We start from the raw sequence: 16,248 nt of genomic DNA, 5'->3' as shown, positions 1-16,248 counted from the left end.
AGGGATGTGCCACCATGCCCGGTTATGTTACCCAGCCTGGTCTCAAACTCCTGGGCTCAAGCAACCCTCCTACCTTGGCCTCCCAAAGTACTGGGATTACAGGCATAAGCCACTGCACCCGGCCTCAATCTGTATTTTAAAATCAATATAGTACACATGTAGTAGGAAGGGGAAGTTTAATAGAGTGGAAAGTACAGTAAACTGGGAATCAGTAGACCCAGCTTCTAGTCTTTCTTTCGTTACTAACTTACCATGTCACGTTGGGCAAATTCCTTTAGTTCTGTATGACTCAGTTTCCTAATACCTGTAGTACAGATAACACTTTCTTCTATGCAGTGAAACTCAAATGAAATACTAAATTAAAAGATGTTGCAAACTAGAAAGCACCACGCATATATAAGGAATTATTATTATTATTATTATTATTACTGACACTAAAAAGTCAACTGGAGAACCTTTTTCCCTGATAGGAAAATTTACATCTTGGAAATTATGAGATTACACCTAAAGCCTTAGTTCAGTCTTTGATTATTTCTTTCCAATTTAAAGCACTCAAGACAATTTCACACATGCAGCACTTTTCATAAATTAGGCTGTAAATTATATTTGTTATTTAAATCTGTAAACCTCAAATCCTTTTTGGAACAAACTATTTTTTTCAAAGTAATGTATATGTGGAAATCATATTTGAAGGTTAGTAAAAATTTTGATGTATATGTTTATAATTCATAACTACATTATTTGCATGACCTTGAAAATTATGTTGACCCTTCCTCTCAGAGTCTCAGATTTGCTGTATTTAAAATGAAGAGTTGAGTTTAGGATTTTAAAGAAACTCAACCGGAACAATTCTTGGGTTATTAAGTTCCCTTCTAGCTCTTAAATTCTATGATTTTATGATCCATATCTCACAATACCCAAGACATTTCTTTTGTGTTATTTTTGAAGTATCATACAAGTGGTTTTGAGGCATATGTCAAAATATAGTAATTTTTAAATGATGACACAAATCATATTTTGTAGATGGTCATAAACCTCAGTAAGATTTATAAAACTTCTAGAAAACCTTAGCTAGAAGAGGACTCCAAAGTGCCCAGTCATGCCAATAATCACTGCTACTCTCTTTCTATTTTTTGTCTCTCGACCTATAGGAAGCAGTATCTTTATTTTTCAAAACCAAACACATACTTTTATAACAAACCTGGTGAAATATAAGCCAGGTCATGCACTCCTTTGCTTAAAATCCCCCAGTGGCTCCCCTTTTCACTCTCAAAGCTGAAATTAAAGTTCCAGGGCTCCTTCTGGTCCCCATGGCACATTGCTGTGGATAAGACATGGGCACTCCTTGCTCTCGGTGGAAGCAGCCCTAAACTAGGGTACGTGGGCAGGGGAGTGGAGCACAGGCTGGATTTCAGCCTCGATTCACTTGATTGCTTAGGTGCTTTGTCCACTGCACAACTGTTTACAGAAGCCCTGAAGAGTCTCTCTAATGCCTCAGATGACCTTCCCTTGTTCCCTCACCTTTTCCTTCCCTGACCTCACTTCCTACTCCTCTTCTCACTCCTCTGCAGTCACACTGGCCTCCTTGCCATTCTTGGAGCACCAGGCATGCCCATGCCTCAGGGCATTTGCATGTGCTGTTCTCCACCAGGTACACCCTTCTAGATAGCCACAGGACTTGCTTCTTCACCTCCTTTCAGCTCTTGATTCAAACACCATTCTCTCAGTGAAACTTAAGCCCAGTCAGCCTGTCTGAAATTATAACCCATCCTCTCACCTTGTCTCCTTTCCCTGCTTTATTTTTCTTCATATCAGCCATCACCACCTATTCATAAAGCTTTACTTATTTATCATGTTTGTGTCTTCCCAGTTAGAATTTAAGTTTCATGACAGCCTGGATTTTGGGGAGCCTGTTTTGTTTATTCCTTTATTCCCAGAGACTGGAATAGTGCCAGATGTATAGAAGGTGTCCATAGGATACTCAATGCATATTTATTGAATAAAGGAATAAATAGAGGACAGGTGTGGTGGCTCATGCCTGTGATCCTAGCACTTTGGAAGGCTGAGGCAGTAGGAGTGCTTGAGCCCAGGCATTTGAGATCATCCTGGGAAACATAGTGAGACGCGTATCTGCAAAATAGAAAAAAATTAACTGGGCTCAGTGGTGTGCACCTGTAGTCCCAGCCACTTGGCAGGCTGAGGTGGGAGGATCACTTGAGCCCAGGAGATCGAGGCTGCAGTGAGCCACGATCATGTCACTGTATTCCAGCCTGGGTGACAGAGCGAGAACCTGTCTTAAAAAAAAGAATAAATGCTTGCTGAATGAATGCGTGAATAAATGAATGAATAACAGCACACATTACATTGTATTGTGATGGTTTGTTCCTTGAGGAAGGAATTGAATCTTACTCAAGTTTGCATGTCACTACCCACTTCCCAGATTTAGCAGACTTTATGTCTTAGTGAATGCTTGCTGAATAAATGTATGGAACAAGTTATACCTTTAACCAAAGCTTCTCTCTTCAAAGCTGAAACAATTGAACGAAACTGTGGGTGAGTTTTATCTCCCAGGGAAAGAGCATAGGCAGAAATGGCCAATGTAAAGGTGCTCTGGGCTGGCAGTGTATTTTCAAGCAGAAAGGTGTCAGCTTTAATTAGAGCTGTGTTGATTTTCTGGAAACAAGAGAAGATACTTCAGTTTCTATGTCAAGCAACCACCTATCAAGTGATACGAACTACCCTTAGATCCCACTATCCTGGAGCAAGGAAGATGGGGGTGAAAAGAGGACTGACCTAATGGAAACGGATGGCTTCCCAGTGAAGAAAATTCCTCCGAGAGAAGGAGCAGAGAATAATCTTGGAAGGGACAATGAGGTTGTCCAAATCAGGTTAAGCTTTTTGTCTCTGAATTCTCACCTTCCTTTCAGAGGTTTTGTGCCTTTAGTTTCTGATTACACCATCAGACCTAGTCTCCAGGAAGAAAAGCCACCAAGCATAGACACAAGTTTTTTTTTGTTTTTTTTTTTTGTTTTTTTTTTTGAGAGGAAGTCTCCCTGTCACCCAGGCTGGGGTGCAGTGGCGCGATCTCGGCTCACTGCAAGCTCCGCCTCCCGGGTTCACGCCATTCTCCTGCCTCAGCCTCTCGAGTAGCTGGGACTACAGGCGCCCGCCACCACGCCCGGCTAATTTTTTTGTATTCTTAGTAGAGACGGGGTTTCACCGTGTTTGCCGGGATGGTCTTGATCTGGTGACCTTGTGATCCGCCCGCCTCGGCCTCCCAAAGTGCTGGGATTACAGGCGTGAGCCACCGCGCCCGGCCCATAGACACAACTTTTATCGTTCCCTCTCAGCGGAGTTGCAACAGGCACACGGGTTCAAGAGGAGTTATACTTTAAAAAAATAAAACAATAAGTAGCAGAAAGAAATCTAAACTGCCAAAATACTTTTAGATCCTAAGAATGCCTGGGTAAATAGTCCCGATCACCAGTCCCGACACCACCAAAATGGTTGTGTTGGACAAGTGGCCCAGGAGAAAGCCTGCTGCAATGCTGCTAACATCCTGCCTGGCTCCTTCTCTCCCAGCTCCACATGCATCTCTCACCCATGTGGCCACTAGGTGCCAACTGGTCCTCTAGGCCCCTGGAAACTAGTCTTCATTGATTATTTTGTCTTGTTAAGCTTTTGAAACAAACTGAAAACAAATGGTTTTGTTTTGTGATTCCAGTTTTGCAAATCCACTTGAGATTTTCCATGTCAACCTTGGAAATCTTCTATGTTGATTCACTTAGGTGGCTCATCACTTTTCTCCCCTGTTTCCAAGCAAATGTTGTTTGGAAGGATTTGGAGGATATGCATTTGCTGTTGTGTATCCTCAGTACTTGCACAATACAGAGTGCTTTCACTATAGGACAACAGTAACATATATAAAGCAGGATTTCGCAAAGATAAGACAGAGAAGCTGGGGGCACTGGATCATTCTCCCATCACAGTTCCAGCTATCAGTTTTAGACCCAGCTCTCCAATTTATTAGCCTGTGACACTGGGCAATTGAATTCACCTTACTTACAGTCCTCAGCTTTCTCAACTGTCAATGAGTAGGTTGGACTAGGTGGTTTCTAATATCTATCATTGTTCTGAAATCTTTCAATTCTGGAGTTTAAGTTATTTTCAAATAATTGGAAAGAAGGAAAAGAAGCTTTTGAAACTAAAGGTCTTCTGATTGGTGGCCCCTTCAGTGTATGTTACAGAAATAGATGATGGGTGTGAGAGAAAGAAAACAGTTACTTACCACCAGGGGGCATATATCAAAAGCCTTTCTAATTCCAATCACAGTAAAGGCTGTAAGATATAAGCTGTTCTCTCGGGCTTCAACAGGCAAGGTACCCTAAAAAGAAGCAATGTTTTAAAAGGAGAGTGAAATGGTGTCTTTAAAGTGAAATGACCTGGTTCTACTCTGTGGGTTTTTTTGTTTGTTTTTTTTTTGAGATAGAGTCTCACTCTGTCACCCAGTTTGGAGTGCAACGGCGTGATCTCGGCTCACTGCAACCTCCATCTCCCCGGTTCAAGCTATCCTCTGGCCTCAGCCTTCTGAGTAGCTGGTACTACAGGCGTGCACCACCACGCCCAGCTAATTTTTGTATTTTTAGTAGAGATGGGGTTTCACCATATTGGTCAGGCTGGTTTTGAACTCCTGACCTCATGATCCACCTGCCTTGGTCTCCCAAAGTGCTGGAATTACAGGTGTGAGCCATCGCGCCTGGCCTCTACTCTGTGTTTTAAGCCTTATCTCCCACTTTTTCCCTTCCTGCTTCTCATTTCTCAATAAGCCCTGGGTCTATCTCGCTTGAGTGCTTTCACTTGCCCATCTCCCTCCACCCTGATAAATGAGAGGTCTAAGATATCACTTCTCTGATCTCTAGTGAACTGTCTGAAGATCGCTTCACTTCAGATATTATGGGAAGACCTTTGTATTTTTTGCTTGTTCACAAAAGGAATTTCTTGTAGAATTACATTTTTTTTCCTTCTTCTTCTTCATCCTCCCATAATCGGATGAGAATAAAACTCAAACTGTAAATAAAACTATTGCCAATTTTTGCATTTGGTTTCCTTACCTGTAATTTTATTGGTTGATACTGTGAATTTTCCTTGAAAGATCCATTATCTAACTGATAATTCTCAACCAGCCACAATAAAGAATTACATATTGAATTTTGGTTCTGCTCTACATATTTATGTACTTGTCCAAGTACTCTTAAAGCAAAAGCTGTTAACCTTTAAGACAAAATAAAATAAATAAATATTTAGAACACTGAATCCCTTTTGGCTTTCAATTAGTTTATACAACTTTATTCTTTACAAGAAAATAACATTTTAAAACACACAATTCCAAAGTAAGTCACCACTTTACAAAGGAAGGGAAGATTTTTGGAATACCTCCAAAACATTCGGTAAACAAATGTGAACAGCACATCTTCTGTGATTACAACATTGTTAGCTAGCACACAAGCTAAAAATTGATTCTTGATAAAAGAATTACATTCTAAAGTTAACAGAGATAAAATAAATAGTTTTTGAGTCAAGGCATTGACCCATGAACATGAGGCATGAAAAAGTAAATCATATAATTCTAGATTGTAAAATCTGTACATGCCATGGAATCTAAATTCCTATATGAGGCCCCAAGTCCCCTTTCCCAATATCCCTGGAGTGTTTATCTCACTTGTCTTTGAGTGCTGCCATTGACACAGAACTTACTACCTCACAGGAAATTTTAATGATCATTATTACTTAGTCAAAAAGCAAATTCAAGTCTCTACTAATACCCATCGAAGAGTATCAGAGAGGATTGGGCTCATCCCCCCCATAACATCTCTTCACTCTCTCAGTCGCCCAGGAGTCCCCACTCCCCAAGGCCTCAGATGTCTGAGACTCAGACCACTTTACTCGCTCTCCCACTTCCCCTCACTTAAAAAATTTGTGTTTCTTTTTCATTTTCATTTTTAAAATGTACTTTAAGCATTTTTAAAGAGGTAAAACCCTCACATGATTCAAAAATCCAAAAGTGAAGCCTGGGTATCATATGAGACCTTGTCTCTACAAAAAATGCAAAACATTAGACAGACATGGTGGCATGCACCTATAGTCTCAGCTACTTGGGAGGCTAAGGTGGGAGGATTACTTGAGCCCAAGAGGTAGAGGCTGCAGTAAACTGAGATTGTGCCACTGCATCCAGCCTGAGTGACAGAGACCTTTTCCAAAAACACCCAAAAAACCCAAAAGCACAAAGGGATATATAATGAAAAGTCCCCTTCTAGCAGTCCCTGTCCCCCTCCACCTCCCAACAGAAGATGACCATTGTTTCTTGTACATTCTTACAAATAGTAGATGCAACAATATAGCCTTCCCATCTACCTTTCCATCCCAACCACACCAAAATAGTGGGAGAATGTTTACATTATCCTGTACTTGGCTTCTTTTCTATTTAGTAATATGCCTTAGAGATCTAGATTAATACACAAATTTCCTCGTTCTTTTACAAGTGATTTTATACATTAAATTATAGTATTTTGGTACAGATGCACCAAAGCTATTTAAGCCATTTCCCTTTCTGTAGACATTTAGGTTGTTCTCAGGCTTTGCTCTAATTGCTTTAATTATTTTTAAAATTATTGTTTTGATATTAATTGGAACTCGCCCCTCCACAACTAGGGGCCTTTTCCTAATTCTTTCTCTAAAAACATCAGAAACTTATTTTCTATTCTATTGACTTTTAGGGGGTAAGAATTGAGAACTCCTCTCTTTTTAATCCCCTCACACTGCTGTCAAGGAGGAGAAATACTTCTATGGATTGCTCAGGTTCAAAGACAGTCACATTTTCAAAGATTGGCCCACATTTTATATTGGGTCTCTTTTGGGATTTTGGCTTTTGGAAGTCTCTCTTCTTTTAGCAGGCTAGAAAGGTATATGAGTGCCGTTATGCGGCCAGGCTGCCTCTCCACTTATCTATACAGCCAGGCTGCCTCTCCACTTGTCTATTTGGCCCATGATATACCCTCCCCATACTTTAGTTACATATTTGAAAAAAGGCAATGGCAATAAATAGAAACAATGGACTCATCCTTTGGGATCAATTATAAAGATTAAATATATGAACATACTTAAAATAGTTCTGGATTATAGTAAGTATTCAATAGGTATAAGCTCTTACTCCCTTTTTTTTTTCTTCAGACGAACTCTTGCTCTATTGCCCAGGCTGGAGTGCAATGGCACAATCTTGGCTCCCTGCAACTTCCGCCTCCCAGGTTCAAGTGATTCTCCTGCCTCAGCCTCCAAAGTAGGTGGGACTACAGGCACGTGCCACCACGGCCCAGCTAATTTTTGTATTTTTGGTAGAGACGGGGTTTCACCATGTTGGCCAGGCTGGTCTCGAACTCCTGACCTCAGGTGATCCACCCGCCTCAGCCTCCCAAAGTGCTGGGATTATAGGTGTGAGCCACTGTGCCCGGCTTTTATAAGCTCTTACTCTTATCTCTCTTTCTCTTTGGTACTCTTGGGTGTCTCGGCCCTAGAGTCCTTAAGGAGTGGGGGTCTGGACAGCTCTTCCCTCAAGGTAAAGCAAATACAACTTCTCTAGCTTTTTGCGTTCTCTTCTTCCCACTGACCTGTCCCTTGAAGACTGCCCTGAAATTCAAATTTTAAGTGTGACTTGGAGGAAAGAAGTAGGCTATTTGATTTGCTTTTGTTCCAGACCCTAGGCTACCTCTAAGTTCTTAATATGGTCTAGTTTAGTTCCTCATGTTTTACAATAGGGTCTGGGACTAAACATTTAGAGTAGAAAAGAATTTTTTAGTCACCTTGAAGAGAAATCTGGCAAAATCTGATAAAACTGTAAATATGCATTCCTTATGTTCCAGCAATTCTATCTCCTGGGATATACCCTAGAGAAACTCTCACACATGTGCACAAAGAGACATATGAAGATGTTCGTTATCACATTGTTTGTAATACTGAAATTTGGAAATGGTTGTCCGTCAAGACACGAATGGATAAAGAATATATACTATGTGATATATTTGTAAAATAAAATGCTGCATGGCAATGAAAAGGAGTGAGTTATATTTACTTATACTACTATATCTAAAATAACTAAAAAGTATTAAAAGAAAAAGGTAAGTTACAGAATGATAGGTATAGTATGATACTAGTTATAATCATTTAGAAATACAAAAAGGGACTGTGAAGCCATCACTTCGTTTTGGAAGCAAATAACCATTCTTTTTTTTACCATGCTTAACTTTCTTAAACAGTGCTTGCTTAAGAATTCCAGGAACTAGCCATGAGATAAAAATAAAGGTTGCGAAATGTCCCCTGGAGAAGAAAAACACTGAGCAGTTAATCTACAAACCTGTTCCAGTCTAGCTGACCACTAGATGGCCCATTACTCAAGATAATAATCAGAACAATACATGCTGACCGGCATGTAGCTAACTCCTGCACATAGTTTTCCAAGCCCCTTCCCCTTTAAAATCCCTCTGGCCAGGCTAGGGCATTTGGGATAGTTTCATGACTCTAGTCTGCATCTCCTCAGGTTGCTGGCTTCTGAATTAACCTGCTTTTCCTCCCACCAATCCTAGTCTCTTGAGTTTGGCATCTGAGCAGTGAGCAGCCAAACTGGAGTTAAGTTACATCTGTATGATTTCATGTATATATATATTATATAAAATATTAAAGATGTTATGGAAAGATGCATAAACTCATGATAGTGAATGCCCTTGGGGGAAAGAAACAGACATAAGATGAAGGTTTGTAGTTAAAGAGAAGACTTCAATATCTACAATTTTTTTTTAAAAGGCGAATACAAAAAATGTTCATAGTCATCAATTTAGTGTTTTGTTAATATGAATGATATTTGCACTTTAAAAAATCTTCTTTATATTTCTCAAGAAAAGTTTGAGGGTATTTAGGTGCTGGATATTTTCTTCTATGTCTATTATTTCTTTCAAGGAACTTACGGAGTTGGGTCTATGTTTCAGTCTTGCCCCAAACTCTTGAAAGGCTCTAAGAGTTTACTGAGAGGCTGTTGCACCTTCCTGTGGGGCTTTCTGCTCTCCAGGCATCTATTTCCCAGGTCCTGCTGTGTCAGTTTCCAGTCTTCATTGACACTCACTCCCACTCCTGCATCCTGGATTATCCTTTGGTTGGTGTGCTGCAGGGGTCTATGAGCCTTTTTTTTTTTTTTTTTTTTAATATTTTATTAAAGACAAGGTCTCCTTATGTTACTCAGGCTGGTCTTGAACTCCTGTGCTCAAGACATCTTCCTGCTTCAGCCTCCCAAAGTGCTAGGATTATAGGTGTGAGCCACTGCACCTGGCCCTGTGTGTCTTTTAAAGTGTGTCACCCACACAAGGTCAGGCCTAATTCTAAGGTATAATCTATGGAACTTGGTAGCTGATCAGAGATAAAGCCAAAAGGAAAGGAAGGAATCAAAAACCAACTGATGATTCTGACTTGATCAATGGGGGACAAAGGGCAGGGTATTGTTGTGCACTGAGTAAAGAAACAGAGCCGGGTGCAGTGGCTCACACCTGTAATCCTAGCACTTTGGGAGGCCAAGGTGGACGGATCACCTGAGGTCAGGAGTTTGAGACCAGCCTCAACATGGAGAAACCCCGTCTCTACTAAAAATACAAAATTAGCCAGGTGTGGTGGTGCATGCCTGTAATCCCAGCTACTCGGGAGACTGAGGCAGGAGAATTGCTTGAACCTGGGAGGCGGAGGTTGCGGTGAGCTGAGATTGCACCACTGCACTCTAGCCTGGGCAACAAGAGCGAAACTCCGTCTCAAAAAAAAAAAGAAAAAAGAAACAGAGAAGTGTATTTGAGGAAGAAAACAATGAATTTGACACATATTGTGCTTGAAGAACCTTGGCTCCTGGAAACCTAGAAATGTGGATCTAGACATTTCCTAACTTCTTAGGAAAGAAGTTAGGCCTTGAAACATTGATTAGGAGGCCATTGGCCTAGATGTTACGGAAGTCATGGGCAAAAATGAGATTGTACCAGGAGAGATTACAGAAAATAAGAGGGCCAAAGATAAAATTCTGGGAAATTTCAGTAGCTAAAGAAAAAAAATTGGCCAGGTGCAGTGGCTCATGACTGTAATTCCAGCACTTTGGGAGGCTGAGGTGGGTGGATCACGAGGTCAGGAGATCGAGACCTTCCTGGCCGACGTGGTGAAACCCCATCTCTATTAAAAACACAACAATCAGCCAGGCGTGGTGGTGCACGCCTGTAATCCCAGCTCTCAGGAGACTGAGCCAGGAGAATCGCTTGAACCCGGGAGGTGGAGGTTGTAGTGAGCTGAGATTGTGCCGCTGCACTCCAGCCTGGGGACAGAGCAAGACTGTCTCGGAAAAAAAAAAAAAAAGAAAGAAAAAATATAAAATTAAAGTATTCTAGGTTGTAAACTCCTTAAATACGTTTCATATAGAACCTACAGGCTGGGCGCGGTGGCTCAAGCCTGTAATCCCAGCACTTTGGGAGGCCGAGATGGGCGGATCACGAAGTCAGGAGATCGAGACCATCCTGGCTAACACGGTGAAATCCCATCTCTACTAAAAAAAAAATACAAAAAAAACTAGCCGGGCAAGGCGGCAGGCACCTGTAGTCCCAGCTACTCAGGAGGCTGAGGCAGGAGAATGGTGTAAACCTGGGAGGCGGAGGTTGCAGTGAGCTGAGATCCAGCCACTGCACTCCAGCCTGGGTGACAGAGTGAGACTCCATCTCAAAAAAAAAAAAAAAAAAAGAACCTACAAAGCAGCTGGCACACCGCTTTTCTTAAATATTTTGTCATAGCACGATGGTTACTTCGTTTTTTTTTTTGAGACAGAGTCTCATTCTGTCACCCGGGCTGCAGTGCAGTGGTGTGATCTTGGCTCACTGTAACCCTCGCCTCCTGGGTTTAAGCGATTCTCCTGCCTCAGCCTCCTGAGTAGCTGGGACTACAGGCACTTGCCACTATGCCCAGCTAATTTTTGTATTTTTAGTAGAGATGGGGTTTCACCATGTTGGCCAGGATGGTCTCGATCTCTTGACCTCATGGTCTGCCTGCCTTGGCCTCCCAAAGTGCTGGGACTACAGGCGTGAGCCACCATGCCCAGCCAGTATTTTTTGAAAATAGACTGCCATATGGACTCTTAATTAATTCAGACTATCTTTCCCTCAAATCATCAGAATTTTGGAAGTTATGTTTCATTGAATAAATACTTATTGAGCATCTACTATGTGCCAGGTAGGTACCAGGCACTAGGGATACTTAGCACTTCCCACATGGAGCTTACATTCCAGTGGGGGAGATAATAGTGGAATAAGCAAGAACATTAGTAATCATGCTGAGGAGAAAAGAAACGATATGAGGTGTTGGGAGGGGAGTGGGTTGCAATTTTAGACATTATGATATAGCAGAGGCCTCTCTGAGGTGACATTTGGTAAAGACCTGAGGGAAATATGAGAGCCAGTCATGCTGATACCTAAGGAGGAGTATTCCAGACTGAGAAAACAGTGCAAAGGCCCTGAGATGGAAGCATGCCTGGTGTGTTTGAGGAAGGCCAGTGGGGCTGAATTGGAGTGAAAGAGAGTATAGGAGATAAAGGAGGAGACATGAGCTGGAGCCAGATCATATAGAGCTTTTGTAAATCACAATAAAAATTTTGGTTTTTACTCTGGGTAAGATGGGAAGCTCCTAAATGGTTCAGAGTGGCATGATCTAACATATGTTTTAACAGGGTCACTTCAGTTGCTGTGTTGAGTATAGACTGAAGAGGATCAAGGGCTGAACCCAGACGACTAAGGGAGACTAGTGCAAGAATCCAGGTGGGAGAGGAAGGTGTCCTGGAACAGGATGGTGTGGTGGAGTTGGTGAGAAGTAGTCAAATTCAGGATATATTTTGAATCCGTATCTGCTGGATCAGATGTGAATTGTAAGAGAAAAAGAGGAGTGAAGGATGACGAGGCTTTTAGCCTGAGCAACTGGAGGAATGGAGTTTCCATTGTGATTATTATTCTTTAGTTAATTAACCACTATATGAAAATGCAATTCAAAATCTTCTACTTACCAAGTGCTAGCACTGCCACCCTTCCACACGCTGTAAGAATAGTCAGCATTTCTGTAGGACATAATGCTCACCATCCCTAAGAGGCACAAGAAAAAGAACACAGTGCTTCACAGACCTCCCTTTCTACTCAAAAAACACTGTATCAGCCCCTGAGAATGGTAAGCTTCCTTTGGTGTTGGGCAGCAAGCATATGCTCTGTGGCCAGCATTGAACTTCTCAAAGGAAGCATATGAATTGCCTGAATTGGGAATTATCAAGTAGAACATTCTGATCTCATTCAAAAAGGAAGGAAGTGTTCTGTAGTTTGGAATGCAGGCGCCTTGTCTCTCATCCAGGCATTTTGGTAAGTTAAGCCAAAATGCTACAGAAATAATATTTATTTATATAGTAGAGTGCATCTCATGATTTTTTTGCTAAAATTCTCTTATAAAGTTTTCTATAATTCACAACTTAAATATTAGTTTAATAAAAATATTAGTTTAAAATCACCCAATTTTTATGTGAAATACATTTTTTTTTTACCTTCTTTTAATTTTTTCTCCAGGTTCCGCTTTTCAATTAATGGGTCGGAATGAAAAATGTTCCAATGATTTCCTGTTTCCAGGTAGTGAAAAACATAGAATACTGGGACAACGCTCATCAGCTCCGCCTCTGCACTCCCTTTGGGGAGGTGGGTTAGGATATTGATGCCTTCCCGACTTAGAACTGCAGACAAGATCTCACCTACAAGCAGTCCTGAAACAAAAAAAGATCAAAGTAGACACACCGCTTTTTATTCATTTCTTTTTCTTTTTTTTTTTTTTTTTTTGAGACGGAGGCTCACTGTGTCTCCCAGCCTGGAGTGCAGTGGCGCGATCTCCACCCACTGCAAGCTCCGCCTCCAGGGTTCAAGCCATTCTCCTGCCTCAGCCTCCCCAGTAGCTGGGACTACAGGCGACCGCCACCATGGCCGGCTAATTTTTTATATTTTTAGTAGAGATGGGGTTTCACCGTGTTCGCCAGGATGGTCTCTATCTGCTGACCTCGTGATCCACCCGCCTCGGCCTCCCAAAGTGCTGGGATTACAGGCGTGAGCCACTGCGCCCAGGCTTTATTAACTTCTAACAATATGTTCTCAAGAGAGAAGAACAATCATCTAGAGATGGTTATTCCCTTTTTATCTAGGCAGTTGACTTGCTTCTCAGAAACGGGGTCAGAAAAAAAGATCTGGTTAGGAACATGAATATGAAAGAAACAAACAAAAATAAAGACTTTAAAAATCACTAAAATATGGTGGTAGGTAATGTAATACAGTGGACTGATTGCTGCAAGAGAACATGGCAAATTAGTTGTCATTCAACCTGATAGCTTTAGACATCATAAACCATATTTACCAATTCCTTCCAGGAAGCAAAGCAAAGAGCCTGAACAGGGAGTGCTTGATGTGACTCTGTCTATAACTCACTGTGCAACCTTGGACATGCCACTTTCTTTTATATCCAACAATAGGGTTGCACATAATCAAAAAGATCCTTTCCAGTACTAGCATTTTGTGACTCTAGGGTTTTATCTGAGATAAAGTGTAGTCAGGACATTCTATCGTTCAGTAATATGTTATTGAATTGTAAAGCCTGGAGACTAGGGAAAACCTAGTCACTTGTGCAAATATCACTTCTGCAAATGTATTCGAGGGGAGGAGAACCCCTGCTATGGTTTGAATGTATATGTCTCTCCAAAATTCATATACTGAAGCCTAATTATCAAGGTGATAGTTTTAGAAGGTGGGGCTTTTTGAGAGGTGATTAGGTTATGATGGCTCCGCCCTAATGAGTGGGATTAATAATCTTATAGATGAGGTGTGAGGAAGTTGTTCACCCCTTTTCACCCTTTTGCCTTTCCACTTTCTGCCACAGGAGGACAGCAACATATGTCCTCATGGAAACAGACAGCGGCCCTTGCCAAACACCCAGTCTCTTGGTGCCTTGATCTTGGATTTCCCAGCCTCCAGAACTGTGAGAAATAAATTTGTATTATTTACAAATTTTGTTATTTTGTTATGGCAGCATAAATGGACTAAGACAACCCCTCTGGGACCAGTATTTCAGCAGAGCAGTGCTGTTCTCTCTAGGCCATGTGCAGGCCACAGGCCTTCTCTGGAGCAGGACTGGCCACTAAGACCATGGAAAGTTCTTTAAGTCTAGAAGCAACTGGACCCCCATTTTGGAGACATCTTTGAGCCAATGACAGTCCCTACCCTCCACTGGAGGAGAATGAATCTCTACGTAAATCAGGCAGTTGGAAGAAGATAGTGGGAAAAGTGATGAAAGGTTTGAAAGTGGGGGGTGGGTAGGGGTGGAGCACTCCTAAAGGTAGATTTGTGTGTGCTACTGAACACAAAAGTGGAGAAACAGAATAATCATGAGGATGTTTGATTTTTGTTTGAAGCACCAAGTGAAGTGAGAACTAAAAATGGCGTTGTTAACTTACCTTTTACACTCAAAATCCTTTTGATTTCTGTTTTGGGGACCAAATCTAATGGTATCCTGTATGGGAACTCCTTTCGTCTGCTAATGGTACCTGTAATTTAGAAAATTTGGATTTATATAGAGTTTCCAGGGGAAGACTATTTGCAGATTATTTACAATGTATCACTTTCAAAGAATTTTTCAAAATAAAAGACTTATAATTAGACTATTAAAATTTTAAAAGAAAGTTAACAATCATCAAGGACTTTAATCAAATCCTAGGCTTGTATAATCTTACTAAACAAAGTATTAAATTTGGCTGTAAGCTTCCTGGTCATTATAAGATGTGAAATAAGTAGGTTATATAAATCTTATTCACCAGCAAAATATAGCATGCCAGCTTGCCCAAAGAGAGAAAATTGTTCCTGGAACTGAAAGCTAAGAATAACTAACATGTAATTTCTTAATCAACTATATATTGAACATTAGCTCCACAGGGAAGTATGACCTGAAATTCTTTCCACCTTCCCTTCCCCGTCTAGTTTTGATACTTTTTAATATATGAGCAAAACAACAGAGTTTTAGCATACTGGTATCAGATAATTTTTGTACTGTAATCACTGGTTTATGTCCAAAAAAGGTAACATTGATCATTCTACTGATAGAGTACCAAGCATGCTACTAAGCTCTTTAAATGAATTATTGCATTCGATTCTCACAACAATCCTCTACGTTAGGTCTATTTTCGTTATTTTAATTTTATAGATGAGGAAATTGAGGCTTAGAAAGTGGTGCGTTCAAGGTCCCAGAACTAGTACAAGTGGAGCTGCAATCTGAACTCTGGAAGTTTTGCTGCAGAGCCCACACTAGTCACCACAAAGAGAATCCACCTCCCATTGTCCTGCGAAGAAAGCGCTTTGGGGGCAGGGATCATTTATCATTCCGGGAAAGCTGTAGTCCCAGCACTTAGCACAGACCCTGGCATATGGAAGATGATAAAGAAAAGTGAGTCACATTTTACAATGTAATGGACAAGCCACGTGGCTTTCCTAAAAATGCAGGAGCATTCCTCATAAAACTTCTTTCTTCATTAACCCTTGATAAATGCGGAGGATATATCAAAATAAAACTCAGTGAAGACATTTAAGAGGTTTGCAGTTTGAGTGAAAGAGCATGAAGTTCAAAAACACCTTACTATGTATGTGGCACTGGGCAAGATACAACCTTTCTTAGCCTCAATTTGTTAATCAGTTAAATGGAGATAACAATATTTTCCTCAAAGGATTTTTGTGGGATAAAATAATATAGACAAAGAACCTGGCATACAATTCATGCTCAATATATGACACTTATTACAGATAGCCATCAGATTATCTAGATTTGCTCCTTCACCATTTTCTCCATTGAAACATGCTCTTGACTATTTCAATTCCATTGGCAACTCTACTACAAGGTGGAAAAGGTTAAAAAGAAAGTTAAAACTAAGAGAAGTTAATTTTACTCCTTGTCTGTGGTCACAAATAAAAGACCCATCAAGACATCACATAAAAAGGCAGGTTCCAGATAGATTAAAACATTTTAAAGTCAAATCTATAAAATTAACAGAATAAAATATCCAGCAATATTTTTGTGAACTAAGAGTACAGAAAGACCTCTTAAAGATTACCTCAAAAATATATAACCATAAGATGA

At 40.8% G+C, this 16,248-nt stretch overlaps 1 protein-coding gene across 7 annotated transcripts in view; it reads right to left on the bottom strand.

Moving 5' to 3' along the window:
- C5 (complement C5) overlaps nt 1-16,248 on the bottom strand; it is a 122,737-nt gene that overhangs the window by 25,664 nt on the left and 80,825 nt on the right. For all 7 annotated transcript variants that reach the window (XR_013405625.1, XR_013405624.1, XR_013405623.1 and 4 more), the window contains 6 exons: nt 14,579-14,668; nt 12,635-12,847; nt 12,113-12,188; nt 5,112-5,271; nt 4,289-4,384; nt 2,502-2,673 (listed from right to left, as the gene is read on the bottom strand). Coding sequence is in view for 4 of the 7 variants with exons in the window: in XM_077968181.1 (XP_077824307.1) it covers nt 2,502-2,673; nt 4,289-4,384; nt 5,112-5,271; nt 12,113-12,188; nt 12,635-12,847; nt 14,579-14,668 (807 nt within the window). In the remaining 3 variants the exon portion in view is untranslated. The remainder of the gene's footprint in view (nt 1-2,501; nt 2,674-4,288; nt 4,385-5,111; nt 5,272-12,112; nt 12,189-12,634; nt 12,848-14,578; nt 14,669-16,248) is intronic.

The sequence above is a fragment of the Macaca mulatta genome, chromosome 15 (assembly GCF_049350105.2).
Source record: "Macaca mulatta isolate MMU2019108-1 chromosome 15, T2T-MMU8v2.0, whole genome shotgun sequence".
In the NCBI taxonomy this organism is placed as follows: Eukaryota; Metazoa; Chordata; class Mammalia; order Primates; family Cercopithecidae; genus Macaca; species Macaca mulatta.
The sequence above is the reverse complement of the archived record's forward strand: the minus strand, read 5'-3'. Positions and strand labels throughout refer to the sequence as shown.